Below are 26122 nucleotides of genomic sequence, written 5' to 3' on the forward strand. Positions count from 1 at the left end.
TGCTGCTCCCAACCAATTTGGCATAATCTTACAATAGCTGTAGGCCAATGATAAATGTGTTTTTTTGTATGTAGACAGCATACAATTATCACCAACTTTAGCAGGTGTGATTAATGCAAGATCCAGAAGAAGGTAATTTATAGAAATTCAGAAGAGGAACCCACCCGTAAGAAAATAGCGGGGTCTTATTAAACCGACAATATATACATTTAAAATAAACTTTGTTTTATTGTTTTAAACATACTTGGACACACCATACAATCCTAAAGGTTATAAAAACAAAGTGTTACCTGGTAAAATGTCTAACATGGCTGACTGGTATTTTGAATAACCAAGGCGCTCTGACTGCTGGGACGTCCTGCCAGGCAGCTCCTTGCCCTGAAACGAATCCAGCGACTTCTTCCTTCACCGATCATGCTGTGGTCATAACGCAGCCATTCCATTTACTACTGCACACTTCCAACTAGCCGTTACCAGGCTATAGGAGGAGATCAAGCCAATTGCAGTTATGGAAAGAGACCTCTACTCATTCGTCATAACTCTGCCCTGCCGAGGACGGTGAATGAACCAGGTGGGCAACCAGTTTCCTTAGCAAAAAGCAGGGACCAAAATCATATTTGACTGTGTATTGCCAAATACAATTCCCTGGCTCCTGTAGCCAGTGTGAACTACCACAGTAGAGTATGTAAGTTACCAAAACATGGCTGCTGGTATTTCAAAGAAACGGCACGATGTAATGGGGTGCTGCTTCGGCTTCTGGAGAAAAACACTGGCCCCATCCAGAGGGCCAGTGTCAGGTCATGCTTCACTTTGTATGAAAGATTGTCACCATGTACTACAGACCTCACAACCATGCCAAGACACCCAGCCACCTTTTGGAGCAACCGGCCTCATTATCAGAGGCTAAAGTAAATCAGGCTCTGTGGAAGGTTAATCACATGTAGCATGTATCCCCTTAAAACAGGAGAGAAGCTCACAAACATACATGTTGTCCAAGTAATGTCAGGGCTCGTTTCCGAAGCTCATTGCATTCGCACTCATTTTCAGGCTACACAAGACATTCAACCGTCTTGTGCAAAAACCAAACTGCAAAACAGAAAAATTGCCCCACTTACTGCCTGACACACAGCAAGAACTTTTTCCTTCCATAATCAATATGAATGACAGCTGGCTCAGAATAGTCGTCAATATCACCTTGTGAAGACAAATGCCAGTACTTCCAAAAAAATTCACCTGGCCATTCTGCAAGAGGTTTAGGTCCATAAAAACAAAGCCTTAATTTTGTGTACAAAAGGTGGATGTGAGGAAGCCATCATAAGACCAGAAAGGGGAAAAAATAAAAAATAAAAAAAATCACAGGGTATTTAACACAGGAAGAGTAAATCAGAGGGGGGGATGTGTAAATCTCCATTTTAAAATGCCTCAAAATGTCACACCTTACAAAATTTAATATATAGCACACATTCAGCATCATCTGCATTAACTGGGATTCAATGTGTTTCAATGTGAGGTGTGGTTAAGAAATTGCATGGTGCAAAAATTTTTTAAAAAAGGGGCAAAGTTGCTTACCATCTGCAACAGAGACTTGAAGCATATTCAACCTGGAGGTCAGTTCAACAGTATAATAAGTAGAACCTGAAGACACTTAGCAAACAGAAGCCATACTGAAATGTCAAACAAACCGATGTGCATCTGTCTGTGTTTGCCAAGCAGCACTGAAGAAGCAAAGTCACTGGGAGTCAGGGGGAATTTCAATGCCGTCATACAAGTTAGGTCTCAGCCCTTTGACTGATGCCACCAGAACTCAAGGACAGAAGCACGGCCTGCCAGTGGGGGGGGGCGCTAAATCCCAGCAGTGCCGATGCGCACTCTCACTAGAATAAAAACCAGCTGCAACCAAGCAATGGCAAACACTGTGCACACACCAAATAAATATGTAACCCTTCTTTCACACATCTGAAAATTCTACATACGAGATTATACTAATAGTAACCTTATGGTATTTACATCTGAAATAGAGTCCCATTAATTCAGGGTTCAATAATACATGTTACCGCTCAATACACTGTGTTAATGTTGCATGTGCATCCAGGCAGCCTATCAGTGAATGTTAATTTCTGGGAAATTAGTTTGTGTCCAAGTAATGACGCTTTCTCTTCAAATGTACAGGGTATATAGATATTGTCATCATTACTGCTTTATGTCATGATTTGAGTCCAGTACAATTTCACATACAAAATGGATTTTCTTCACCAAAAGAAAATTAAGATGAGATGTTTCCTCTTGGGAGCTGCTTGGTGATCATAGACCAGTTCTTTATCAACTCTCTGACAGTAGAACCTGTTTTTCAGCCATTAGCGCAGCTCAAACTATGAACTACCTCTTGCAGCAATGGACAAGTGTGTATAGCTTAACACCTCACACTTCAGTTTAATGTACCATCACTAGAAATGTGAAAAGTAATTCTGAAAGTATCTGGCCTATGCAGGAATTCTGCTCACCCAAAGTACATAGCAGATCAATTCAACTTCTACCTAATGAACTACCCTTGTCCATAAACTGGATATTGCATTAACAGGACTCTACTCCATTACATAATAAATTGTATTCTCTTGTTGGATATATAATCAAAAATGCATAATCCAAAAAGGTCAAAAGCACAAACCTCATGATTCAGCCGCAATGCTGGCAATCTTTCAATAAAAACCAATCAAAAAGAAAATAAATAGAATGCAATCACACACACAAAAAAAGCTAGCTACAATATATTAATATAGATCTTCTGGTGTCATACACACGGAAAAAGAAAAACTCAATCACCTCTTCACAATTTCACAGCCTCCACCTCTTAAAAGGTTATTTCAGTATGATAAAGGTTAAGATCATGTATTTTAAAGGGGGGGAATCCTCGTACATCAGAGCGCTAATAGTGCAGAGTCCATTCACTTGGGGAAAATACCATCCTTGGTTTACCCCAATACTGCATTTACTGCTAACTGTGCCTCACGTCTCATTCCCACAGATCGCTATTTAACCGTTTGCCAAAGCTGCTCCTGCCTCTTAGGTGAATTTCAAGCACATTTACCTAACATTTTGGGGGGAAATACAAAACCACACACACACTTCAAAAGTTCAGAAAAAGGGTTAAAAATAAAAATGCCCCACCCCCCACAAAGCAGTATCAGATACCTTCCAAACGCAACATTAGCATTTTGCTCTCTCTCAAAGGAGAACAAAAACATACAAACCAGCCACTGGGCAACTCGCACCATCACTTATAAGGAAGATGGCAAATATGCAAGCACTCAGTGGAATCTAATTCAAGCCCCACCCTCCTTGCCCTACAGAGTACAAGTGAAGAAAGTCATTTCATCCGGCACTGCATGTCATTTGTTCTGAGCCTGCGTTTCTAGGGACTCTCCATCTCCCTTCTCACAACTTCTGGATCTTCTCGGCCACCACTACAGGGTTCTCCTTGCGAATACGGGCTGCGGCAGCTCCTCGATAGTCATAGGGGCAGTCGTGTTTGTCAGAGTAACGATGGATGGCGCAGAACTGGTTCCCACAACGGCAGTCGAAGCCTATAAAAACGAGAGAGTGCCAAAGTGTACATTTTATGAACAGACTGAGATCAGCACTGCATGCAAACCTATTATCAACCCACAAGTCAGTGATAGCACTGTGACTGGACTCGTATCAGACAGTGATGAAGCTGCATATAAGGTGGTGGTTCAGAGCCTGAAAGCGTGGTGCCACACCAACAACTTGGTCTTAAACATCAAGACGACCAAAGAAGTTATTGTGGACTTCAGAGCTACTAAAAAGGCCAAACCACAGCACAGGTGTCTCTAGCTCCAAGTTTCTGGGAGACGTCAACATGAAGGACCTCTACTGGACTGATGACGTCATCAATGACATCAGACATCACTCATCCTGGATATACTTTGTTTGAGCGCCCCCCCATCAGGATGGAGCTTAAGATCAATTTATACATATACAGACTATAAATAACCATCCCCGCCCCCAACAACCATAAACCTGCTGAACTCTGAACCCCGAGTCTGAGAATCACACTGAATACACATAATAAGTAATGCTGGATGCGCAATACACTGTGTACTGTTTATTAATAATGTGCAATACGTGAATAATTTATGTCGCTCTACACTGGTGTGACAATGTGTGTTCTGGTTATTCTGCTATAGGTAGAAATAATCTGAAGATTCAATATTGTATATGGCATCTTGGTAAATACTTTGACATTTGTTTTTTATTACTGTAAGCTTTATTTTGCATTTATTAATGCACCTTGGGGTTGTCATAAAAGTTCTTTGTGTTACACAATGACAATAAAAGTGCTTAAATTTAAAATCTTGCCTACTTCCCTCAATATCAGCATTTGCAGAATACAATGATTCTTCTGTATTACTTTAACACATGGCCATTGATTCCAATGTTTAATGCCGTTTCCTTAAAGGGGCCCTATCATGCTCATTTTCACTGTTCATAAATTTATTTTTGGGGTCTACTAGAATACATTTGCATGCTCCAATGTTCCAAAACACATTTTCCTCAATTCACTGTCTATCTGAAACACACTGACAGAGCTTTATGCCTCACCCCCGATGAGCCCAGCGTACTCCAATTGGTCAGCTTGCCCTACACGTTCCACCTCTGTCTTGTAGTCAGCAGACAGATCCTTGCAGGTAGGTGGCCAGTAAGGATTATGTTACGAGGCGACCTCACTATGTCACGGAAGCAAGGAGTAGAATTCCAACTAGGTGTTTTTGTGGTGAATGTTACTCCCTTTGCAGACCATTTTCATACACATAAAAGGTATATAACATACTAAAGGGAAGGAAAAAACTAGAAGAGCATAACAGAGCCCCTTTAAAACAGCAGCAGTTTGGTCCTGAAATAAACCCCAAGCTCCTGACACACCCGACTAGCTGAGTCGTACCTGTGAGTCCCACTTTCTTCCGACAGGTGAAGCAGCGGTTCTTCTTCTTACTCTTATCAGGGGTCTGATCTCCATCTGAAGAAGCCAGTGTTGCTTCCAGGGCCGGACCTGATAACATCCACAGTAAACCTCTGATAAAGCACCAATGACAACAAAAAGCTTCACATGATCTGAAGACGTACAAGTTCATTTGCAAATATCTCATGACAGTTATGAGAATGTTTCACGACATCCAAAACTGCAAAGGTCAAGAAAGTAACCATGACAACGTTTCTAGACCAAGCCTTAACAAAAAGGCAGCAATCAAAGGGAATTACAAAATGACACCTCATGCTTTGTCACCCTCAACTCAATTTCACAATCTTGCAGAACAAGTTTAGATAAAATGGGCAAACAAATACATCATGTCTGGATCCTTCATGACGACCCGATTTCCTAATAGCATAAACCATTTTGAGACCATGACAGTATCATGCAGGAACAATACGAGTGTTTGCATGGTGCATTTAAGAGCATCATGCAAAAAATAAATCAAGATAAGTGCCCTACATTCCCAAAGGGAAATTATATTACAGGCACCATGACAGAGATAAAAATAAAGGTACCTTTGGAAACCACTACGCAGAGTAAAAATTTATACAAAAGGTTAAACACGTTACTTGCAACTCAAGTACGCTCAACATGGAAAATTGGAAGATACTTACTATAGTGAACATAGCTGGGAATTCCGTTTATACTTTTCTTGTTAACTTCTAAAAATTATGGTCATTATTCAAATAAACAGCAGAGTTTCAACTGAAGCTGCAAAGAGGTGAACTGAACCAGCTGTTATAAGGTTGTCTAAATATAAAATCCAGTCTGTTTTAGTACTTAATGCTTCAAACCTGTCTTGATGTTGTAATGTACCACAACACACCCATGTAAAGTGCCTTGGGGGGGGATGACTGTTGCGAAAGGCGCTATATTAAAGAAAATGAATTGCAACGTCCAAGAAACTACATGTGCAACAATAAAAATGTGTTTCTCTCCAACTGAAATACCTCGCCAAAATGTGCAAATGTAAAAATCCTTAATGCAAGTTATTCACTTCACTGAGAATTCATAAAAAGCTTATGATTAGAAAATGGAAGAATGTACACACCAGGGGTTAATGTTGTGCGAGTGCACTAAACCTAACCCAGAAGAATATGAGTTGTCAAACGTACATTATTTTGCTGATTATTTTCCGTCAATAGACATACAAAGATGACCAAAGAGAAATGAAGATGCTGCAATAACTTCAATGCAAAATGCAACCATTACCTTTGGGAGTGGATGAACCTTCCTCCTCCTCTTCCTCAGCCCGGTCAGAGTCAGCAGCTGCACTCTCCTGGCTGATGCTCATAGCCGTCATCTGCTGCGTAACTGGACTGGGGGAGCTGATACCAGGACAAACCAGCAGTTTGAGGACAAGCACACAAAATCTGTTTTATGTTTGCTATGTAGCATTACTCCACAACCTACACATTTTAAAGAGGTGCACCTGACAGAGTGTCTTCAAATCTGCTTTACAAACACAAAAGAAGGTCTTTCTCCACAAACCTCGATGTCCTTTCTTCAGACTGGGCAGCCTCGTCAGTACTGGGATCTGGGACACTTTCCACAGAAAAGCCAATGCCATCAGAAGATCCTGCAGGTGGCGTAGCAGCTGTGCATAAGGTTAAAAAAACAGCAATGTCATAAGACATAAGACATAGCACCAACATGATTTATTTACAAAGAAAGGATTTTAGATAGATAGTTTGTTGATCCAGTGGGAAACTTAGACGTCCAGTAACATACACATACAAAAACCACAATTTAAAAGAATAATAAATAATCATAATACGAAGAACAAAAACGACCAACAATACCAACATTAATAACAGCAAGCATGGATGGTAATAATAAAAGGTAAAGCAGAAGGAATAGCAATCACCAAAGAGTCATGGTGGTATAGCATTTGCCAATGGGGGCGGGGGCAGTCTCACCTTTCTCTCCAGGGGGGCTTGTACGGCCACCACCCTGCTGCCTCTGAAGGTGCTCCTTGTAGCAGACTGAACACATACCACTGGTGCGAGGACTACCATAGAAGCCACATCCTGTAGTGCACAGCATTGGCACCTGTGTCTGATTGGTCTCCTGAGCCATGCTCTTTGACTGATGGGGCGGGGTAGGGGAATGGGGCTGCAGCTCTGGAAGAAGCAGGTGACATTTAAATTAATACAAAGCTGAAACTGACAAATGATTGTTGCAATGAAAAAATTCTTGGTGGGGAAAAAAATGGAACATTTATCTGCAGAGATGACATCGTTTCAGGTTGAAAACATTTTTATAATTCTCAATATACACGTTTAATTGCTCAACCCTTGACACAAGGTGACATCTTATTGCCAAACAATCTTTTCTTCTCAGTTGTACAGTATACTGCAGAAACAGGTGACTGCATTTATTTACAATTCCATAAAACTGAAGGGTGGTGTTATGGAAATCCCTGCTGTTCAGCTAAAAGCTTAAGAATGTTTCAGTGAATATTCTTTCAGGACCTTATTTGTATATTATGCATTCTTTATGTATATATGCATATATTTTCCCCACACGTGTTCGCACTATGTGTACTGTCCTTGAACCAGTTCTGCCTTGTACTACATGCTTGATCGTCTATGCTCTATGTACTTGCTACTATATGCACAAAAATTTCCCTGGTGAAAAAAAAAGTTAAACATCAGATTTCTCCAGCTGCATTACTCAGCTATTAAAAAGTTGAATTATGAACACACGCAGATACATGAACGTCCTCAGTCTCTAGGCAGCAGCTAAGCAGCATATACCGCCGTGGTCAAACAAGATTTTTGAACTAAGTCACAGGTTTAAGACCCAGGAGCAGAAGTTTCATTCGTCATCACCGATACACCTAGTTTCAAAAGCTTTATGGCTGACCGACCTTTATTAGTAAATAATAAAACTGGAATATTAATCAGTTTCTCAAAACAACGCTCCATGATACATTTGTATGTTGAACGATAGGAGGGGGAAAAAACACATCCTACTTAAAGTCAAATCCCGTATAGAGTTACATTCTTGTGCTTACACGTAACCAACACATCGTGCATTGTAAACACGGCTCCCCGTAATCTACCCTATTAACTGGTTAGGTGGGGGTGGGCTTCGTGCAGTTACGGAAAAAACGACTAACATCGGGCCATTACTGTAGTCCGGGGCTGTTCGGGGCCTGCGCCTCTAGACACACATTTCCTCTTAACAAACCAGATGAACAACTCCTCGTCCAGCGATCGCCACCTACCCAGTTACCGGAGTCACCCATAAAAGGCACGATCGTCGTTCCCAAAGACAAAATGTATCGAAAGACTGTCGTATCTAGATACGGGAAAGGCTTTGTTAGCCCTCGCTGGGCTGTTAATTGGAGCCAGTTCTGACTGCCCCGTTTTCGATTTCAGTGCCGAAACAGTGAGGAACATTACTTGGGGGGGGGTGATAAAACAATCACGTCGACATCAACTCGACATATAACATACTGATTCGAATTAATAACTAGCCGATACTAATTTAGTGCCAATACTGGCGTAAGGCACAAACAAAGCCTACGTGTAATTACCCGAGCAGCCAGCCGCCCCACTCCGGTCCGACAGCTACATCGGAATTCGTGCGGCTCCGTAGCGAGCTAACAAGTTGAAACCTTAAATTTCAAATCCCCTAAACACGAGTGTGGGTTAAAAACGGATAGGAAAAGGGTAAATATACTACGCAATAATTTAAATAGGCTACGCCAAGCAGATAAAATATTAATAACTGTAAAACGGTTAAACCGTTACACCTAGCGCGCTAGGCTAGCTCATACATACCAGGTTTTGCCCGCAATTTGCTTTGGTATTTGAGGGCCGTCCTCCTCTCAGGAAACAAACGTAGATACCGGCGACACAAGCGGCTTCTCACACGGGGAAAAGGACAGATTTCGGGGGCTGCTGGTCTTTAAACACGGCGCTGGCGGCGCTGCCGTCCTTTGCGGCTGTTTAGCTGGTCGGCTACGGCCGATAGCCGGGGACCTTGGCGATAATGTAACGAGCGGAAGTGACGACATCCAGCAGACTGACGGCCTTTTTTTATATATCAGTCAGCTCAGTCCAAACCAAATCGGCCGGCACTTCCGACTTTCTTGGGGGGGGGGGAGGTGTAGGAGGTGTCCAGTCCCGGATCTCGGGATCCCCAAACATTCGGGGTGCCTCCAGATCAGGGGCCCGATTCGTTCTGTAAACCTGCCTTCTTGCCTTCATCAAACCACTATAAATCAGATCCATCGCAATCCACCCACCTTATGAAAAATCAAAAACTGTAGTATATTGATTTAACATCCCAGCTAAGTTCATTCATTATAAACGAACGGACAAAAACCGACATTTTTACTCCGCAGATAGTGAATCGATACCGTTTTATATTTTCATAACAATTCATATGATTTGGCACATACAGCCTGATTAGGAACTTCATTTTTTGCTATATTCTTAGAGGATTCTTTTATCGTGACGTATATGAACTAAAAAGCGTCTATTTGCGCGAGAAAGACGTTATTTTAATATGTACGGGGGTTGTTTCATTATAAATTGTTCGTTCTTATAATATAGTATATGTTATCTAACGAGGGAGGCAAGTTTGTGCTTCTTTTGGAAAAGTACCAGCAATACAATCGTGTAGTTGGCTGCTATACAGGGATGAAGCAATGCACAGCAAGTTGAAGAAAATGGCAACGTGTGTTCAGGAACTAGGGCAGCAATCATTTGACAATTATATTTTGTAATTAAGTTATGGATTTATTTCTGACCCCATTTCAGGCAGGTGAGGTGCCTCTCCCCAGCGTAAGTGCTGCGAGCTGACCACCCGGGTTCCTGGTACATGCTATGCCCCTTAGTGCGTACAGCGCCAGCTCAGAACAAGGATCCTTCGTAGTTTAAGTTATGAGCTGAGCAGCAAGGTCCCTGGCTCCTCGGCATGTAGAACTGTGCACGATTAACAATAGGGTCACTGGCTTTGTCGATATACTTGTTGGCATTTTACAGTATACTTTCACTGGAGTGTCAGTTTGGAAGTACAGGGTTCTTTGATGGACGATGCTTATACACACATTGTTTATTGGTTAAAAGTTAATGCTTACCAATTAACATTCAACGTAAACTAAGAAATACTCGGTACAGCTGAAATAATAGCAACGTTTTGAATTTTATGTGATGTTTTATTCTAAGAAATGGTTGCAACAAAATCAGGCATGGCACGCGAGTGAAATGCTGAAATTTCAATTGCAGTGGAACTGAAACCAAGAATTTTACAGCCTACATGACTTAGGAAATACGGTATATCTGCTGACTGAAGAGGTTAGGAAATAAGTAAGGCTCTGAGAAATGCAAGTAGTGGTAACACATTTATTGCGGTTTTAGTGCCACATGTTGCATCGATGATCCTTTCAGAGCAAGAACCCAGAATTTAAAATTTAAATCTAAAGACAACAAATGCCGTTAATAGACAGGCTGCTTTAAATGTATACGATTAAAAAAAATAATTTGGACTGATTGTAGGTTTGGAGTCAACAATGGACAGATGAGATTTTGGAATTGCGATGTCAGTGTAATGCGGACTGATACAAGAGCACGAGGTCCCTGCAACATTGATATTAGTTACGTTGTCAGGTTAGGCAGCACACACAGCAAGATAAAAAATAAGCGATACTTTCCCTCAAAAAGATATCTGTAAATATAACAAAAGCATAACTAAACCAAAGAATAGTATACCTGACTGAAAATGAGAAATGGATGAAAAAAAACTCATTCCTGCCAGTAAGGACACTCATACCTTAAAAAAAAAATCTCTTTTATGCTAGTGTTTGTATCAAGCCAAAGAGAATCATATAATGAATGTTGTGCGAAATCTGCTACCAAGAAAATGGATTTCACTGTTTTTGTGCCATGCTAAATTTTTTTCTTCGTACATTCAGAGGACCGAGATGCGTTTAGTAAGATACGGTCTGCAAATTGAGCGAATGCATTTTGCGAAGCTACATTTGACACGGGCAAACACACGATTCACACAATGCAGTCTTTGTGACTGTAACCCCCCCTCAGGGGGGTTGTGTGTGGCAGCACACGGAAGGGGGGGTGGGGGGAGTACTTGTTAATCAGCTTTTTTTAATTTTATGATTTCCTTTAAAATGTAAAAATCCTTTATGCCAGGGGGTATTTCACTGGGTCGCGATGTGTGCGGTTTGAACCATTCAACAACTTTTACCGCCTCCACCCCCCTCGACAGCTTTTACTGTGAATCTGAGTAGCGATTTACTGAGCAAGTAATGATGAGTCCTGAGACCGAACCAGCTGAGGACCACGGCATATGTAATACATATTATATAATTAAAGGTCTTAAGGGCCAAAGAAACATGCTTAAATTCCAGGTGAATAGTTTTAAGTGCCTTTTTATTGTAGGTTTGCTCATAAATCTTTGCTGAAATACACCACATAGAAAGACAAACAGCAGTATACATCTGCAGAAAAGCCATCCCCGGCCACCGCAGTGTGAAGCCTGGCTTAAAAATGATCCAGCGCTCTGCCGAATATCCTCCTGTGCATATTTTTTACCGTTTGCCTCAGCATAAATTATTACATCTTGGCCTACAAAACCAGCTGACGCCCTCGATATTGAAAGTGACCCCGATGCATTTATCTGCCAAGAGAAGACTCGTCCCCCCCCCCTCCAAAAGGGGAAACATAGAAGTCCGGAATAGGTGGGTGTCAGTCCTCCCCCTGCTGCACCTCCTCGGCCTTCTCCGCGATGAGAGGAGCAAAGGGCCCGACTAACCAATTGAGAGGCGTATTGTGAAGAAAATACTCCACAACGCCATCTAGAGACTTCCGAATCTGTAAAAAGGTAAATGCAGCACAGATTAACATGACACGACTACCTGATTGATCTGGCACCTGAACCCACCTACAAGTCAATGCCTTTACTTGTTCATTCAGTCGGATATTGCTGCCATAGATGTAATAATGAAGCATTCGACGTATGGCATCCCTGAGTCACGTTTTACAAAAATGAAGGCGTCACACCTAGTGATTAATGACTAGAACCTGGATAAAAGCAATGAAGCCCCAAAGCTCTAGGGGGCCACCCAGTATTGTATAACAAAAACAGGAGCTCCGTTGTTTGCTACCATTATTAATATGGGTTTGGAGATACGTGCATTTTAGCCACAGGACAATGCAGAGGAGTAGAGAAATTAAGCTCTTCATACATCCTTGACACTGTACTTCTCCAAGAAGCAGCACAGATTGTTATATTCGCATTTAACTAACTGCATCCTAATGTCACAAGCAGTTCATGATGGTAGATGGGGATGGTCTGGCCAATCGTCAGTAATGTAACATAATGGCCGTTTTTAAAACAAAATAGCAGTAAGAATTCACTTCAGGACCTGGAGGAAAAACATCAGTTTCCAGAACAAAAATCACTCTTCGGTTTTTAGAGTTTGCTGGAAAACTGCCCGAGAAAGGAAACACAATCTGTGTTTTATGGACAACATCCCTTAGGCTGCATTAACATAAAAAAAAGACACAATAATAATAATAACGTTGCCTAGCTACATTTGAGCAGATAGCAGGAATGACTCAGCCCATTATTACCTGAGTCAGCTGCTGGCGGCTCTGCTCCAGGAGCGGGGGGGAGAGGACGCTGGTGTCACGGAGGGAGGAGTGCAGCTCGTCGGCGGCGCGCCTCGCGCTGGACAGCTGCTCCTGCACGGCACTGGGGAGGCCCTGCGCACTGGACACCACACCGGCACATGCCGTGCGCACCTGCACACTCAGACCCCGCACCATGGAGAGCACGCGTGACTCCAGCTGCGGGGCATGCACATGAGGGACATGGTCAGTGCGCACTTGGTGATGCACTCGAGTCCCGTATCGCTCCAAAACCATGGAGGCTGGGGGGGGGGGGGGGGGTCTTAGCATCAGGCTGTTCATCTGTTTCATTTATCTACATGATGCTTTTATCCAAAGCTTAGTACTTGCTGTAGGAGGGAGGGTTACAATATACATGTGCTCCCTGGGATTTGAACCTATAACCTTTGTGTGTGTGGTGGGGCTGGGGGGCATGACTTAGCATCAGGCTATTAATCTATTTCATTTATCTATCTGTTGCTTTTATCCAAAGCTTAGTACTTACAGTCCAAGGGAGGGTTACAATTTGTATGTGCACCCTGAGATTTGAACCTACAACCTTGGGTTTTTTTGAACAATGCTCTACTTGCCCTGCCTCCATTTCAGGCACACCTAAACCTTTCTGGCCATATTTACAGAATGATTATGCTGACGTGGGTGACGCTAAGCCGATTAGAGGGCGGCTCCTAGGGGCTCTCCTACCTCCCCCTGCTCCTTGGCGCTCTCCGTCACCCCTCGCCCCTCCTGCCACTCTGCCCAGCGCTGCAGCAGCTGCTCCCGTGCCCCCACCAGCTGGCTGCCGGCAGAGGCCAGGGCGGACCGCGAGCCTTCCAGCAGGTCCAGGGTGCTGGCTATCTGGCTGAGGGCGGTATGTGTGGTGTCGCGGGCTCGCCGGGCCCTGCCCACTGACTGCTCCAGCGCGCGGTCCCGCACCTTGGATGACAGCATGCCCAAGCGGACAAAATAGCTGGGGCTGGAGGAGGAGCAGTTCTCCAGGGCCTGGGCCTCCTCTGCCGGGGGGGGCTCAGCCAGAGCAGCTGTGTTGCGCAAGACAGGAATCAGGCCCCCCCCTACCTCAACAATCCCCTTGAAAAACTTCAGAGGACACAGACACACCCAGAAAGCCCCACACTGCCAGAATATTCTCTGGATGCAAGGACACTGCCAGCGGGCACCAGCTTCAATTGAGGAAGATGCACCGGCGGCCACTCGACTGGGTACACAGAGCTCATACTGGGGAGGACTGTTAGGTCTTTTGCTTTAAGGATAGACAAACTGCGAGTGCAGAGAAGCATTTCTGCACCCCACTGTTACACTGAGCTGCTATCTAGACACCCATGGTGCTCCTGTTACCTTTAAGGAGCCTGTCCATTCTCCTCTGATCATTAACAATGGTGGGTAATGCTTTACATTAACTGCACCTTCATAATGCATTCATAGAACATTCATAAGCAGCATGTAGGTATACTTTTAACGACCTAACATACCTTAACAGCTTTAATTTACATTCATAACAAACATTATAATCATATGTTTGTTATTAATGCATATTAAAGCTGCTAAGGTAAGTAAGCATGTTAAGGTATACTTACATACTGCTTATGAATGTGTTATGAATGCATTATGAAGGCATTATGTAGGTGCAGTTAATGTAAAGCATTACCCAATGCCGTTTCACCCACAGAACTGCTAATTGGATACGTGTTGCTCATCACACCATCCTCTGTAAATTCGAGCCACTGCAGGAGTGAAAATCCCAGTCGAGTGGCTGTTGGAGATGCAATAATCACCACATCTGGCACCAGCAATCACACCTCATTGGAAACGGCTTAGGTTATGCATCTTCCATCATGCGTCATTCTAATGCTTAGTTGAACATTAACTGATCGGATAATGTTTTCCAACCTGGTCTTTGAAGACCCCCAGACAATCCACATTTTTGCTCCTATTAGGAGCTGCGAGGGAGCAAAAATGTGGACTGTCTGGCTGGGAGCTGGGAGGGAGCAAAAATGTGGAGCAGCTGGGGGTCCCGGAGGACTGGATTGGGAAACGCTGGTCTAGATCCTGGCTGTTTGCTGCACATACAGAGTCGCTAACGCAGGATTTGCTGTTTGTTAGGGCAGGCTGTTCACCTTAAACTGCTGGTCTACTTAATAGCAGCGTGTGGCTCAGTGGGCTAAGCCTGTGTCCTTGTAATCAGAAGGTCGCAGGTTCGAACCCAGCCTCAGCACGTCTGCGGGTCCTTGAGCAAGGCCCTTAACCCCCAGCTCCCTGGGCGCCGCTGCAGATGGCAGCCCTTCGCGGTCAACTTACTACACAAAGAGCAAGTTGAGGGAGGCGTAAAGATTATTGATCCCCTATAGGGAAATTAAGTATCAATTATAAAGTGGCCAGAGTTTATAAAGCAGGAAATGATGCAGGAATGTATCACAAGACACCCGTGTAAAGTGCCTTGGGGTTACTTTCTTGTATAAGGTGCCATATAAAAATCACTGAATTGAACTGAAACGATTTCAGCGATCATCACATCACAGACCTCTACAATACTTTTATGATTATATTTTCTGAGATCCATAATTAAACTAGTCAATGAAGCAGTATGCATCCGATTTTGGGTCAGAACATACATGTATATTAGTAACAAATTCTCTCAATATGTTGGCCTAATTAAAAATGAACGTGTTATCATTTAACCAGGTCAACAAAATGTGTGGTAGTGAAAAATGGCGATTATCATCATTCTTAGACTAGTTTTGTTTCAGGTGATAAAACCTAAGGACTGGCAGCAATAACAGCAATAACACCACATGTGCCACTGCTTATTAACCTTAAATTGTGAAATATGTTTCAAACAAAACAGTAACTATTTTGTTAATATCATTTGGTGCCAATCACCCGGCAGGGTAGTATCACATGACCCCGTCTTGGCCCCTCCCACTTCCGGACCCAGCTATGCCCAGTTCTCACTCACCCAGCTCCTTCTCGCTTATGGGCAAGTTCTGTTCCACCCAGTCCTCCGAGTGGCTGATGGCGAGTCCCACCCCGCTGCTCACCATCTGGCCCACGCGGGACCCCAGCACCGTGCTGATGCCCCCACTGACGGCGGCTCGGGTCAGATCCACGCCCCCCGTCACCGCAGCCTTCACCGCCCCCGTCATCGCCTCCTTTGCCCCAGACACAGACTGGCACACCATCCCCACCGTGTCCGACACCAGCTGTGGAAACCCAATCAGTCCCAGTAGGTCAGAGTTAGTCACACTAACCCAAACATGAACCCAGAGAGACCCACGTCACTCCTTTACACGTAACTCTGCACAAAGGGCTCTGTGCATGCAGTTAGCAACAACTAAACTCACAAAGGTCAGTAATGTGTGGACATCCAACCATCCATCTTCATAACCACTTAGCTAGGACTGAACTGCAGTGAGCATGTAGCCTATTTCAAGGATCATAGGACACACACCAGGGGACAAACGGGATAAAAAGTCGGTATCAATGTCTTAAATATTAAAAGTAATGCAGCAGACAAAGGATGGTGAGGTGGCGTGTGTGCGCGCATGTGTGTGTGTCTGTGCGTGCGCGTGTGTGCGCTCCCCTGCCTTGCACCCTTTGGATGAACTGGACAAACAGATGGATGTACAAAAGAAAAAAAAAAAAAAAAAAAAAAAAAAAACAATCTCCACAATCGTCTGCTATATACAGTCACAGGAAACACCTGTGGGATTCCCCCGTTGTTACTGATGATGTCACCCATCACACAAACACATGCCATACAAATAGTGTCAGCCCTGCCCTTGGACAGCAGCTGCTGGGACAGTCTACATGAGTCGCCGGGTCGTTACCTTGTCGGCGGGCTGCTGCAGGATGGGAAAGCTTTGCTCCACCTTGTCTAGCCCCTTCATGGCGTAACTGTTTACCACGGCGACTGGACCAGGCCAGGTGAGACAGAGAGAGAATGGAGAGGGGCATTCACAGGTCACGCACATTTAATCTTTTACAAAACCACCAAAACAGAGCATAAGCAGGCATTCTTCAGCCAGAGAAAGCACTGCCAATCTGTGCTAAATAAAGCATTTTGGAAACCAGTTGAATACATCTATGTTTAATGGACTGGAATAATCGATTGCCACACACTTCTATCCAGGGCCTTAGGGCAACTGTTTTGTGAAAGGCATTAAATAAAAATAAAGTGTATCTATCCATCTATTTTCTATGCTCGCTTGTCCTATTCAGGGTTGTGGGGGTTTGGAGCCTGTCGCGGAGGTTAGGGGAGCAAGGCAGGGAACAAGTCAGGATGGGGCGCCAACCCCCAAACTGAATTTAATATAATATTTGTTTTGCAGATATTTTATTCAAAGTGATGCAAGTAATACATCCATCTTATTTCTATGTTGATGAAAGAAAATGACCTGTGGAATGCAGATGGCACAGTGCAGGGCCACGTCCCTCTTTTGCAGTAATTTCGTTGCCCCGCCCCATTCCCCAGCTTTGCCCCGCCCACATCCACAGCTTTTCCTGGCACTTACTCTCAGACTCCAGCATGTCCAGCAGGGGTTTGGAGCCGGTGGCGACGGCCGCACCCAGGGTACGGACCCCACTCTCCGCCACGTTCGCAACCCCACGCAGCAGGGGAACATTGTCCTTGGTGGTGCTGTAGGCACCCAGCACTGCCTCACAGGTGGAGCTGACCAGGGGCAGGCTGCCCGCACGGGACACCACGCTCTGCAGGGGCACAGTGGCAAAGGGTAAACGCCGGATCCTGCATTCGTCACACGTTCCAGAGACTCTGAGGTGGTGGCGATACCAATATAGAAACCCAGGGAGGGCACATGGGTATGCTGGCTGGATACAAGAGCTTGAATTGTGTTATATGTTTGAGGGCACCCCCTGGAGGATGGCAATGGTAAAGGTTTTCCAGGGGGTTAGTGGTAGCACTGAATCATATTTTCTCTCATATGGGAGAAGGAGGGGTCCCAAGGAGACTCTTAAATTACTAATGACTACACTGTAACCAATTGCTGTAAATTTAGCTACAGTATTTTACTGTATTTTCATCCATCCATCCATTTTCCAAACCGCTTATCCTACTAGGTCGCACGAGGGCAGGATGGGGGGCCAGCCCATCACAGGGCACACTCACGCACCATTCACTCACACATGCACACCTAGGGGCAATTTAGTAAGTCCAATTAGCCTCAGCATGTTTTTGGACTGTGGGGGGGAAAATGGAGTACCCGGAGGAAACCCCACGACGACATGGGGAGAACATGCAAACTCCATACACATATGACCCAGGCGGAGACTCGAACCCAGGTCCCAGAGGTGTGAGGCAACAGTGCTAACTACTGCACCACCATGCCGCCCCTACTGTATTTTCATAACACAGTAAAATACTACACTTTTTACAGAAAGGCTGTAAATCTACAGCACACCTGTGTTTTCAAGCCGATCCATTTCAGATACAGCAATGTGCTGTAAACTCAAAGCATTCTGGGATTGATTTTTCTTCGCGCTCGAGCTGACGTCTAATGTAACGGAAAGTAAATTCGACGTAGTTTAACATACTCACTTTTCGACCGATTTCTTCGCGCTGGAGCTGACCGTGTAAACGTCTAATGTAACGGTAATTTAAATTCGACGTAGTTTAAAATACTCCCTTTTCGAAGGATGTGCTTCTATGTTATTTTTTCCCCATTTCGGAACAGGATTACGTTGGTTAACCGTGAAGCTCTTGAGTCTGACGTGGTGAAAAAAGTTGGTGGGCAGTCGCCAAAAAGTACGACCAAGAAAATATTACCTTCATTTTGAAAGTATTCTTTTCCAATTTAGACAGTTTTATTATTAGGGGCATTTTGACGAGCATACGGTTATCGTTTGTTAGCCGTGCTAAACAAAAATGTTGCTCTGCTAACATTTAGCCGGCTATGCTCTTCGAATAAATCGGTGGTTACCTTCACACAAGTGTGGTCGTCATTCTTAATCTTGCATGTCTAGAATTATATCTGTCGTCAAGCGCGACGCGACGTTAGAACATATCATTAAACTTTAAAATCTAGGTAAGCTAAAGTTAATTTGAGTAAATACGTTGATAATGACATAACTACACTGTAAAAATTAAAACTTCCAATGTGGCATCTTTTAAGGTAGACATGTAATACAGAGGTAATTCAAAAAGAGATCAATGTCCACATTGAATTATGTCATGTTAGATCACAATGTTAATGCTCTTTAACGTCGACATGAAGTGGTATGCTTTGAAACTTCTTAATTTCTCGTTAAACTTCTCGTTTGGCTCTCATCGGAGGCGGTCGCACTTCTTACCCTCTCCCTCCCCTTATCTTCCCTGCTTCGCTCCTCTCGTCTCGTCTAGTCTACTGTCTTATACTGTGTCTGTGAAGAGACTCTCTCAGCCCTGCTCTCCAAACTACGGAAAATTATGGATTTGATCAGCTGGTCTCTCAACGCAATTGACACCATCTTCTCGACGAGAAGCCTAGGGTCGGGGGAACCTGACTGTCCTGCAGGAACGTACGCAGCTGGCTACACGATGGACGGATGGGAGCGGTGGAGGGTCGTGTGCCTGGCAGCTCTTTCCGTGGAGGACATTGAAGACATTTACTTATTCGGAACCATGATTACAGGTATTATGCTGATTGGATTAGGCATTGCCCTGGTTTATCACAGATTGAAGAAGACGGTGACAGCCTCTCAAAGCCCCACTAGGCTGGCCGGAATGATTGATGGAGTGGGCAGAGCTGTTAGCACTCAGACTGTGCAGATGGATCGCAAACTGGATAACATCGTGGAGAAGCTAACAGCTTTGCAAAAATTATTGGATGGCGGAGATCAGCGTGGACATTAGAGGAGCTGGAAATTTCAGCTCCCCGCATGGAAACCCAAACAACCTTATTCTATCAAGTATTTGGCTCCCCCATATCGGCACTGGCCTTGGCCAAGGCTGCTGCTGGAACTAACAACTCCCCCAGAAGAACAAGGCAGTGAGACTCTCTTGCATTCCTCTCCCCCAATCCCAAGGACTTACCCTCCCCCCATCCCACGCCTCCGCCGCTTCATACCCCCAGCGTGGACAGGCGGGTCTGACCAGCGCCGTTTCTATGGCAGCAGGACCGGATGGCTGTCTGTCTCTGCTGGGTCACCTCCACACCCCCTTCCGCTACCCGTTGCAAGTCGTGTCATTTTTATGTAAGGTGTAGTGCCCATGTGCTTATGTTGCTGAGGTGTTTTTTTCGGTTCCCACAATGTACTCCCTACTGGAGTGCATTCTGGGGGGTGTTTTTTTATTCTCCTCCTTTCCCACCATGTTATCTTGTTTCTATTCTTCTCACTTCCCCTGTCTCCCGGCCGGTCTTCCCCCTACTGTGATGTCTGTGTATATGTAAGGTCGGTGGATGGCCTGCTCTTCACCGGTACTTGTGACTGGTGCCATGGTATATTGCATCAGCAATAAAGGGTTCCGATGATGATGATGATGAATTGCAAAATTTATTGGATTCTATGTTCCCAGAAGTGCTAGCACCTGGGTACTTAATTTAGTAAAGGCTTCAAACTTACTTCAAACCAAAAGAGCAAGGCAAATGACTGTTCCATCTTAACTGGGATTGAAAGGCATCTCAATTAAAATGTTTCTTTCAATGTGAATTTATAATATTTTAATGTGTCATTGTTTTCATGCAGTAGAGTCAACCTCTATTGAAAGTTGATATGTGCCATCTCACTGGTATTTTTATACAAAGGTAAACCATTAAATGGGCATACTGTTGCAACGCTATTCTAGAATAATCAAAATGTTAATTGCTAAGTATCCTCAAATGGTTGTATAATACGGTCAAGTAAATGACACTGAAAGTGACATGTATTGTTTTTTTTCTTTTTCAGGACAGACTCTAAGCAACCAGAAGTGGACGCTAAGCATTGAATGTCAGATTGTCTGTGAGGGAGTACAAGTCAGCTTTACATCTGGACTCTCAGCTCTATTTACATCATATCACAACTTTAACCTCCGATATCAAGAAGCCGCCGCATGCACCCTTGAGTTTGTGCAAAGGTGAGAGAATGTGATGCATACACAAGTTATGCAGAAGTTACGGAATGTAACTTGTGTGTGCATTGTTTTTTAAGTTTTTAAATGTTGTTTTAAACCGTTTATTTTAAACTGTACCTTTTGTCTCTTTTTAACTTCAGGCGCTTCATCGACATCAACCCAGAACGGGGATCCTAAGCCAAGCAGGGAAAAGTGGTATCCAGAAAGACTGGCAAAGTAGTCCAGAAAAGAACAGTTCTGTGAATCCTCATGTTTCCTCACTGCTTCGAAAGTTGATGGACTTTGAATGGGATTTTGTGTGAGGTATATAAAGGACACGATTTTCTTTTTCCAGTTCACTTAGCATGGTTGTGCTGTCCTTTGTTTTGTTGTATCATTTTGTTTAAATTCTGAATCACTATACCATGCTAAGTGAATGATAGATTGAAGGATAGATAAACATAGCTGTATTGTGCTCAGTGAAAGAAAATTATGTTAAAGATACCTAAACATAGTTTAAAGATGATAAAATGTAAACTGCATTTTAAACAGCATTCTAAAAAATAAATGTTTAAGTAGTAAGTTTTCTTCATTTTCTCAATTGAGGTATGCAAAAAATATTGCTTCTGAAAAGAGACATTTGCAGTATGCAACACAGCATAATTCTATAAAATTGCAGCAATGTACTGTTTTATATTACAGTATTACTGTAAATATTACACTTCTACAGCAACATTCTGTATTTTGTAATTACAGTATTGTAAATATCAAATACTGTGTTTGCTGTAAAAATACAGAAAATGGCTGGCAACTCTGCTGCCAGTATCATGCTGTAAATTTACAGTGAAATTGTTTTACAGTGTACCTAAATTTTATCTTTGTTGGGTGACAGGCAATCCGTTTGAGAGGGCACAGCTCACACCCTGCCCACCGAAAGCCACGCCCCTTACCCACCGAAAGCCACGCCCCTGCTCAGAGGGCTGGGCAGGGAACTCTAAGACTGCTTTATTACTATAACTCTGAGTAATGCACCTGACCTGACCTCTGAGTCATAACCTGAGTCACAAGAAGCTAGACAGTAAAGGAGAGGAGAATACAGGTAAGAAAAAGAATTTCTGGGGCTCCAAGGTCACCCAAAACCTCCGGCTAATATATCTCTGGAATAAAAGTATAAGAGTTGTGTGTGAGATGACTAGAGCTGGGGCTTGGAGCTGAACCAGAAACATGCGGGATGTTCTGCAGGCCAGTGGCATGACTGAGCTGGCGCGTCTTACCTGCTGCTCCACGGCACTCGGCTTCCCTGTGGCGGCGATGACCTCATCGCTGCTGCTCGCAAAGTCAGCCATGCCTGGGGAGGGCAGCGCGACAGGGGACAGGTAGACAGCCTTGTCAGGCAAACTCTCTGCTGAGTAAAAGCAGTTTTATGCAGCCCGTCGCCTTTACTCAGGAGTCTATTGCTCAAAATACAGTTTTTTTTCGCTCAAACAGAGGCGTTAAACTCAACTTCTGAAAGGTCACATCTCTATAAATAATCAGTAAATAATTAACAGTATGAAATATCTATTTTCCCCTAAAAATACAACACCAAAAGGAGATCCACTAATTTTTTTAGAAGTGCCAGTGACTTAATTCACACACCTATTTCCAGTCACTGTGTCAAATAAAGGAAACAATCATCATTAATCATCATATTTACTGGCAAGAAACCAGCACCGATATCGGGTCTAAACCACACTTAAAATTACATTTGTTTAATACTAATCACCCTGTGGTCCTCCAGTCCTGAAGGGGGCACACTAGGCAGAAGAGAGATGAACAGGAACAAGATCCTGAATTACAGCATAGGCCATCACGACTAACACAATTTCACTGAGTCATACTTTATAATACAACAGTAATGAGGAATACCTGCTAATCTGATGTACATCACACTAAAATACATGAACTACTAATAAAGCTAATCCTACTAAACCATCCTTCTACATTTGAATGTCTTGGAAACAGTTGCAGGCATTGGCCTTCAATTCAGAAAGCATTTCCCAAGAAAAAAAGCATTTCTTCATGTGTTGTGCATTGGCACTAATCTACGAGCCCCTTGATTGCTGCAGGGTGAACACCTCATGCTTGTTGGCATGAACACTGATTTGGCAGACATGAGTCGGAGGTGATCTCGTGGCCTTCCATGCCACCGGAGCACTGGAGACATGGCAAACCCAACACGGGACATTTCTGCATGAAGACAGCTTTCTGGCAAAATAATAATGTAGCGGTTATGTTTCAGCCAGGGGTTTAACTGTGTATGGGTAGGGACAAACCAACTCCAAAATCGGCAGACCCCCCCCCCCCTTCCTTCCCAAAAAAGAAGCAAATTAACAAACAAACACCTTCATCATCTTTTATTATGAATCCATATTAAATTATTTTATTTTGCTTCAAAACTCTTACTAAAAAATTAAGGATTAGGAAGAAGGTTTGTTTGCTTTTGAGATAATACGACAGTAACAAACTCAATAATCTGACCAGTAAAGATAAACCACATACTGGCCCATTAAAAGCGCTCAGATTAAGTTACCTAAAGCATGTTATCTTATTGGAATGCAGATAACAGTGGTTAAGATCATCTGGAACTTGAAGATCAATGTACAAATGCTGATAAGTACAAAATGCCTACAAGCAATTAAAGTACATAAGCACAGAATTGTTAATGAAAGCCATCTGGTTAAGAGCTTTAGATCGATTTTTGGATAGTGTTACTAGCTTAGCAACTTCTAAAAGAAATAGGTTCAACATATTTAAAATGCACTAGTCATAAGGGAGATTTGTAATTCTGCTCTTAACACAGGTATATGAACCCTCGCCCTAAATCTTAAATACAAATTTATTCACAGTTTGCTTGTATTTTGCAGAAATGTTTTCCCAAACAGAGTAGCACAGTAGGCACAATAAATACTGCTTAACGCCAAAAAAAAAAAAATAGAACTTTGTCACCTCTTTCACCATGTGCCACGCCTCACAACTAAAATTAAACTAATATAAAACTACTCACATAAAAGGCATAGAGTTCGACACTGGTAAGGAACAAACCAGCCCCGAAGCCGTTGCGCCCCTAAACACACACGGTACTCCCAGACGGGTAAAGACTCTTCCCACTATCCATACCCAAATCTACGCCCTTGATTCACATTGTGGTTTGGGAAATGTCTCAGCCATGAACTTCTTTCCAGGGTAAAGGTCACAGAGAGATCAAAACGTTTTAACGATTACCTATACCAAATAATTTAACAAACTAGGGATTAAAAATGTGATTTAAACGGCCGCGGGGATACCCACCTATGTTTTGTTAAAAGGAGACAGAAGAGATTATCTTTAAGTCCATAGTACATCCAGCACGGACACCTGCTCTTTGATATTACGGCTATTCACCCAAATGAAAGCGCAGATGTCAAAGTACGACTGTGAATCGTGAGAAATGCCACCGAAACAATGTTACAGCAGCAGCTGTGCCCGGAAACTACGGTAACAATGACACATAGTACTACATGATACTTTCAGTTGTCCTTTTGACATTGTTATTCTTAACTGCTTCGTGTTTGTCAATAAGAATAATACTCTAATAATAGGCGCTACTATATGTAACATTATACGTAATCAGTGCTATAGGCCTCGATAAGTTATTCAAAAAGGGAAATAAAGTTTAAAAAGGATTTGCCGGAGAGTTGCACACGTCAAATTGCACGCAATTATCACCAAAAGGAGCCTGCATGAGTTTCCCTTCCTTGCTCTGGAAAGCCGATTTGCACACTTACCGCGCCGAGATCTACGGAGGAACGGAAAGTTACGGAAGTTGCAAGTTTTATACTTTACCCTGGGAGTACGCGATTGCGCTGGTTATTAAAGAGGCAGGCGGTGAATAAGAGCCCAGATGCAGGAATGGCTGGACAAATAATAAAAAGTCTGACTCATCGTAACGACTCTTAATCACTTTACGGAGTGCATGTCAACAAGTAATTGAGAGAGAACTAAAGTTTACAGACAGGCGTCATCCAACTTTAGGAGATTTACATCGGAGTGGGATGAGCAGAACTTCATAAGTGTAACTGCAGGTTGTACTCGGCAAATATGTTGAGTTCCATAGTAAGACATAAATTTAACTTAAGTGTATATGCAGTATTAAGATACAATTATGCAGCTACGCTACTCTTGTACCTGGAAAAATATGGTGAAATTTATTTCTGGAAGGTTCGTTTGAAATCTACTGCAGGGAATTTTTCCTTGCCACTGTCGCCTCTGGCTTGCTCTCTGGGGGCATTGGGCAAGGATATTGTAAAGCGTTTTGAGACAATGTAATATGAAAATGCGGTATGCAAATAAAATTGTATTGAAAAAATACATAAACATTAGTCAACTTATAAATACAGCTACAATGAAGAGCAAACATTGTTATTGTGGCACGTTGTCTGAGAATCTAAACTCGAAATCTCAGTCTCACTCTTTTTGAACGAAAATTGAAAATGAACGAAATCCATTATTCTGTTCATCCATTATCCTATCCCGAGCAGTTCCGCAGAAGATAATTTAAATATGTCAACGTTACCGTTATATATATGATTAGATATGTGCAACAAAGTAATATTATGTTAATTTAAGTTACAAAAATTAATAAATACTTTTGAAATTGCTTTAACAGTACTTTATTAAACATGAAAGGGACCCCCAGCCCTCATCGGGAGGGAAAAAAAATCGTAGGGATTATGTGGGAACGAATGACTGGACAATTCTGAACGATTTGTTGTTTTCAATTGATGGAACTTAAAAGAATCGATTCTCTGGAAAGAACAGTGGTGTCCATCTCCACATAACCACAAGTTAATGTGGGTGTCAATGGCTAAATGGCTGATGTATTTCCCAGTTTCACCGCAGCGGGGCAATCCTGCTCTGCATTCGAGCTGTCGTGGGGGCAAATAACAGTAACTCCTCAAAGGCGCCCTCATCTGGTGTATGTACATAATCACGGTAGTCATGAATTACAAACCCATGCGTCCAAGTTATATTATGATTATTATTTTATTTTTTCCCCTCTACTATAAAATAAAAAACATCTTTAAAAGCTGAACTTCTAAGGAAAAGTGGAAATCATGTATAACTGTGTTTAAAGACATTGAATTGCGATATGGTTAAATGCCACAAAGTCCCTGCTGTTGAACCCTGGTGTTTCACTTAACGTAAACTGTGCTGGTAACATACATCTAAATGAATGTCTGTATCTATTATTCTCATGTCTAAGTTCTGCATAGAAATTTATGAAATTTTAAAAAAGAGGTCGGGAAGGTTCTTGAGTCACAGTTTGACTGCTATCTAAACACTCCAGGAGCGGATTTTATATTATAC

General features: G+C 43.0%; 3 protein-coding genes and 1 long non-coding RNA gene across 6 annotated transcripts in view; 2 read left to right on the forward strand and 2 right to left on the reverse strand.

Moving 5' to 3' along the window:
- Positions 1 to 208: 208 nt before the first annotated feature.
- Positions 209 to 9073, reverse strand: zgc:77486 (uncharacterized protein LOC405808 homolog). The gene is made up of 6 exons (XM_048976241.1): positions 8842 to 9073; positions 6970 to 7173; positions 6542 to 6647; positions 6263 to 6378; positions 4961 to 5068; positions 209 to 3581 (listed from the first exon to the last, which is right to left on the reverse strand). The coding sequence occupies exons 2-6, from the start codon at positions 7127 to 7129 to the stop codon at positions 3433 to 3435; spliced, it is 639 nt and encodes a 212-aa protein (XP_048832198.1). The 5' UTR covers positions 7130 to 7173; positions 8842 to 9073; the 3' UTR covers positions 209 to 3432.
- Positions 9074 to 11437: 2364 nt separating this feature from the next.
- Positions 11438 to 24595, reverse strand: plin3 (perilipin 3). The gene is made up of 8 exons (XM_048976325.1): positions 24541 to 24595; positions 22009 to 22082; positions 17220 to 17415; positions 16536 to 16618; positions 15665 to 15908; positions 13396 to 13730; positions 12658 to 12873; positions 11438 to 11895 (listed from the first exon to the last, which is right to left on the reverse strand). Exons 2-8 carry the CDS (start codon positions 22078 to 22080, stop codon positions 11770 to 11772), a joined length of 1272 nt encoding a protein of 423 aa, XP_048832282.1. The 5' UTR covers positions 22081 to 22082; positions 24541 to 24595; the 3' UTR covers positions 11438 to 11769.
- On the forward strand, positions 18192 to 21763 carry LOC125708640 (uncharacterized). Of its 3 annotated transcripts, XR_007382522.1 has the most exons (5): positions 18193 to 18316; positions 18399 to 18469; positions 20590 to 20758; positions 20896 to 21058; positions 21627 to 21763. It is a non-coding gene; the product is annotated as an uncharacterized LOC125708640 (long non-coding RNA). The 3 variants fall into 3 exon arrangements; XR_007382520.1 differs by lacking the exon at positions 18399 to 18469 and having other exon boundaries at positions 18192 to 18316; XR_007382521.1 differs by having other exon boundaries at positions 18223 to 18469.
- The window catches only part of sema6bb (sema domain, transmembrane domain (TM), and cytoplasmic domain, (semaphorin) 6Bb), a 73531-nt gene continuing 69392 nt past the window's right edge, over positions 21984 to 26122 (forward strand). Inside the window, exon 1 of the mRNA XM_048976324.1 lies at positions 21984 to 22110. The gene's annotated coding sequence lies outside the window, so the exon portion shown is untranslated. The remainder of the gene's footprint in view (positions 22111 to 26122) is intronic.

Source organism: Brienomyrus brachyistius, chromosome 15, assembly GCF_023856365.1.
Source record: "Brienomyrus brachyistius isolate T26 chromosome 15, BBRACH_0.4, whole genome shotgun sequence".
In the NCBI taxonomy this organism is placed as follows: Eukaryota; Metazoa; Chordata; class Actinopteri; order Osteoglossiformes; family Mormyridae; genus Brienomyrus; species Brienomyrus brachyistius.

Excerpts from the sequence above, each read along its gene's own strand:
- plin3 (XM_048976325.1), bottom strand. The coding sequence starts at position 22,080 with ATGGCTGACTTTGCGAGCAGCAGCGATGAGGTCATCGCCGCCACAGGG. Across the intron at positions 13,731-15,664 it reads CATAAGCGAGAAGGAGCTGG|CTGCTCTGGCTGAGCCCCCC; the intron begins GTGAGTGAGAAC and ends TGCGCAACACAG. Across the intron at positions 11,896-12,657 it reads GCCGCCAGCAGCTGACTCAG|ATTCGGAAGTCTCTAGATGG; the intron begins GTAATAATGGGC and ends ACCTTTTTACAG.
- zgc:77486 (XM_048976241.1), bottom strand. The coding sequence starts at position 7,129 with ATGGCTCAGGAGACCAATCAGACACAGGTGCCAATGCTGTGCACTACA. Across the intron at positions 6,379-6,541 it reads TCTGAAGAAAGGACATCGAG|CTCCCCCAGTCCAGTTACGC; the intron begins GTTTGTGGAGAA and ends TCCTGGTATCAG. Across the intron at positions 5,069-6,262 it reads AGGTTCATCCACTCCCAAAG|GTCCGGCCCTGGAAGCAACA; the intron begins GTAATGGTTGCA and ends GGATGTTATCAG.